This window comes from Sinocyclocheilus grahami, unplaced genomic scaffold (assembly GCF_001515645.1).
Source record: "Sinocyclocheilus grahami isolate Dianchi unplaced genomic scaffold, SAMN03320097.WGS_v1.1 scaffold1911.1, whole genome shotgun sequence".
Lineage (NCBI taxonomy): Eukaryota > Metazoa > Chordata > Actinopteri > Cypriniformes > Cyprinidae > Sinocyclocheilus > Sinocyclocheilus grahami.
In genome coordinates, this window is record NW_015507090.1 from 141,386 (window position 1) to 145,073 (window position 3,688).

At 37.3% G+C, this 3,688-nt stretch overlaps 1 protein-coding gene across 1 annotated transcript; it reads right to left on the reverse strand.

Moving 5' to 3' along the window:
• Positions 1–2,432: 2,432 nt before the first annotated feature.
• On the reverse strand, positions 2,433–3,228 carry LOC107573284 (serine/threonine-protein kinase pim-1). Its single transcript, XM_016259711.1, has 3 exons — positions 3,024–3,228; positions 2,709–2,797; positions 2,433–2,558 (listed from the first exon to the last, which is right to left on the reverse strand). Exons 1-3 carry the CDS (start codon positions 3,226–3,228, stop codon positions 2,553–2,555), a joined length of 300 nt encoding a protein of 99 aa, XP_016115197.1. The 3' UTR covers positions 2,433–2,552.
• Positions 3,229–3,688: the final 460 nt, after the last annotated feature.

Consider the following 3,688-nt stretch of genomic DNA (forward strand, 5'->3'; position numbering starts at 1 on the left):
TCAGAAGACTCAACGCGCTGTTTGGAATGGCGTCTTTCAGCCAGGTTTCCGTGAAACACAGAGCAACAGAGTTTGAAAAATCCTTATTTGTCCGGGAGAGCAGAAGAAGTTTGTCCATTTTGTTGGGTAGAGAGCGGAGGTTCGCCAGATGGATGCCTGGCAACGGCGTTCTGAATCCGCGCTGTCTGAGCTTCACGAGCGCGCCGGCTCTCTTCCCCCGTCTGCGTGTCCTGAAGAGCTTGATCAGCGCCACAGCTCCGCCAACAACAATGTCCAGCAAAACATCAGAATAATCAAAAACTGGTGAAATATCGGGTGGTGTGTACTTCCGAATGTCCAGCAATTCATCTCTGGTGAAACTGATTGCAGGGATATAACTGAAGACAGGACAAACTAACTAAAACATAAAAACAACTGCGGAGCACACCACAGAGGCAGCCATCAGCGTTGGCGCCATCGTCGGTGCATCATGAAATAAATCAGGAATCTTCTTTTGAGAAATAAGCAGTGGTGTATAAAGTACCTGAAAGCCATACTCAAGTAAAAGTACAGATATCTTACCAGAAAATGACTTTGGTAGAAGTTGAAGTCACCGTTTAGAATATTACTCGAGTAAAAGTCTTAAAGTATGTGATATTTATTGTACTTAAGTACATTTCAGATTAAAAAAATACTTTTCATACTTAAGTATTGAAAGTAAAAGTACAAGTAAATGCAAAATGGAAAAGATTGTGTTCAGTTTTAACTTTTTCTTCCATTTTGTATTTTTGGGTAAGAATAAGAAGCACTTTTTCCGGTACTTAGTGTCTTTCATTCCAACATAAGGAAACATTTCTGGAATCTGCATCTGAAATAGCATTTAGATGTATTTACACACTTTATGGTTTACAGTTGGATAAATAGGCCAAATGTTTTGTTTTTAACATAAAACGTTGAATACTGATATTTGAAATAATTTAAAACATGAAAAAAAAGTCGAAATGTGAAATTAAAACCGCCAGTAGGTGACAGCAAGTGACTGTTAATGAGTGAGTCATTGAGATTCAACCGACTTCATTCAAACGACTGATTCATTTAGAAACAAAGCATTTGACTGTTAATGAGGGAATCACTGAATCATTTATTCAACCGATTTGTTCAAAAAGCTTATTCATTCAATAAGTAAACACCGTCCATTGCTCAGAGACGCAAAACAGTGCTGTGATCTTTGTTTGGAACTACTTTCGTTAGCAAAATTGAGCAAAAACAAGCAATATTATGTCTAAAATGTAAGTCACTTACTGCTTTACTGAACTTGTATAAAATTATTAAATGTGTTAATGCTGATATCTCAGAAAAACAGTACTCTGTGTGATATAGATTACGTTAACTATTTTAAATTATATAAATATAAAAAGCATACAGAAGCATTTTTGCCGTCTACAATTTCGAATGCCTTGAATGAATTGAGTTTTAACAGACTAATAAATCAACGTGCGTGCACTCTGTGTGTGTGATTTGGTGATATAGCCTACTTGATAATGTCAGATCGCACATCATTACAACAACACTTACCATATTATCGCAGACGATGCTGTATCGCACGCCCCAGACTCAACTTGATTGGAAAATGAATCATCCGCGGTTGTGTGCGCACTTGTTTGCACATGAGCAAAGGTGTTTTTAGGAGCCTAACTTGCAAACTCCAGACCACTGATTCGTCAAACCTGCTTTACTGCAGTCCGTGTTCTTCTGACTATTTTGTAACGAATATGCTTTGGTGAAATGTATCGGAGTAAAAATAAACATTTTAATTAGGAAATATAGTGAAATATAAAAACAAGTAAAGTACAGATACTCCCAAAAAATACTTATTTCCAGTGGTGTAATGTAACGAAGTAATAAGTATATATAAATATATTTATTAAGCATCTATAACATGCGAGTTAAAAATGGCTCACTGTTTGGCAAGTATTTCATTAAAATCACCCTTTTTATTCATCCATTTATAACTGCTTATGAATGATTTGTAATGCATTTGTAAATGAGTTATTAGTCATTTATGAACATCTTTATAAACCCTTCATAAAAGGGAACCTTAATGTAAAGTGTTACCAAAAATAATACTTTATTTTCAAATGAAGTGTTCCATGAATTCTGTAGTTTCCGTATACTCTGACTACATTTCATTTAAACGAAGATGGTGGCAAATAGCTATTGTAAATGGAGATGGAAGGCTAATATGAACCCTTTTCCATGTTGCAGTTTGTGACAGACTCACTGAGCACTGAGAACCAGGCACCATTACAGACACCATTTTGGTGGAAAAGAGGTAACAAAAAGTCAGCCAAAAAGTTATGTATTTTTATTTTATTAATGATAAATTTATAATGACAATGGCAACAACAACAATAATAATTAACATTTTTAAAATACTATTTACATAAGGGGTCACCATATACAGTATGTAAGTAATACTGCCAGACACAGATATTACTGGCTCAAACCAAGGCACCAAATGCTACCAGGGTTTGGCATGCTAAGGCATTGAGGGACCATGCAGACAGCAGGCTCTAAACCTGGACCAAAAAATAAAATATACAGAAATCAGAGTTATTGTCTACATACATTATAATTAGAAAATAAATTTGGCTTTAGATTTCTTCTCGTCACGATAAACAATCATTATTATAAAAATAAAATAAAAAAAAATCTTTGTAGCACAGTACCTTCAACCATTCATGTGAAAGGATTTCCCCCAAATCAATCCGCTGGCTTGGGCTTTCATTCAGTAGGGACCGAATCAGGTGGCAGCATTCTGAAAGAGAGGAAGAGATAAGGGAGTCAGATTATTACCTTAAACTACTCTTTGTATTAAGCTGTAAGATCTGACCATTCTACACTGTACAATCAGAAAAAAAAGTATTTTATATACTTTTATATAGCCACTTGGCTTGGGTGTTACTTCTCCCTCTTTGTTTCCTTGTTTTGCATGATTTCAATTACAGTTGAACACTTCTTTGTTGTGATGAATGACATCTTACCATTCGACAAGTCAGGCTTAAACCACACACCGTAATCAATCGACTCGGTGTCTTTGGGTTCTGGGAAGTCTCCACACACCAACAAGAACAAGAGCATTCCCAGAGACCATACAGTAGTTGGTTTCCCGTGGTACTTGTGGTCCACGTAGTACTCAGGTGGGCAGTACTCTGGTGTGCCTGAAGGAAAGAGATTTTGCCTTGACATAAGCTTGAAATACTACAAATGGTTTTATTAAATACAAAAACAAAAAAAACAAAATGCTGCTTCAAAAGCGAGATATGGTCTACAGGATACCAATTAAACTCTTTACTTGAAGTTAAGTCCCAAACTACAGGTGTGATGCATGATACATACCACAACATTGCTCATAGCCGGAGTTTTGCAGGTTGATCAGGAGGTTCTCCAGCTTTATGTCCCGGTGAAATACTCCTTTGTTGCCTGTGCCATGATAGACCGTGCTGTGTCCTCGCTGACGAAGCCTCCCTGAAGCTTCGTATAATCCCACAGATCTTTGCAGGGTGACGGGCGTTCCAAGACCATGATGTAACGTTCAGGCTGTTCCTGCCAGTCTAGCAGCTGAATGATCTCTGGAACTCTGGACTCCTTATTAACAAGGAGTAAAAGGCCGACCGCTAACGAAAGGGGTGCGGGATGACCAGGCTAG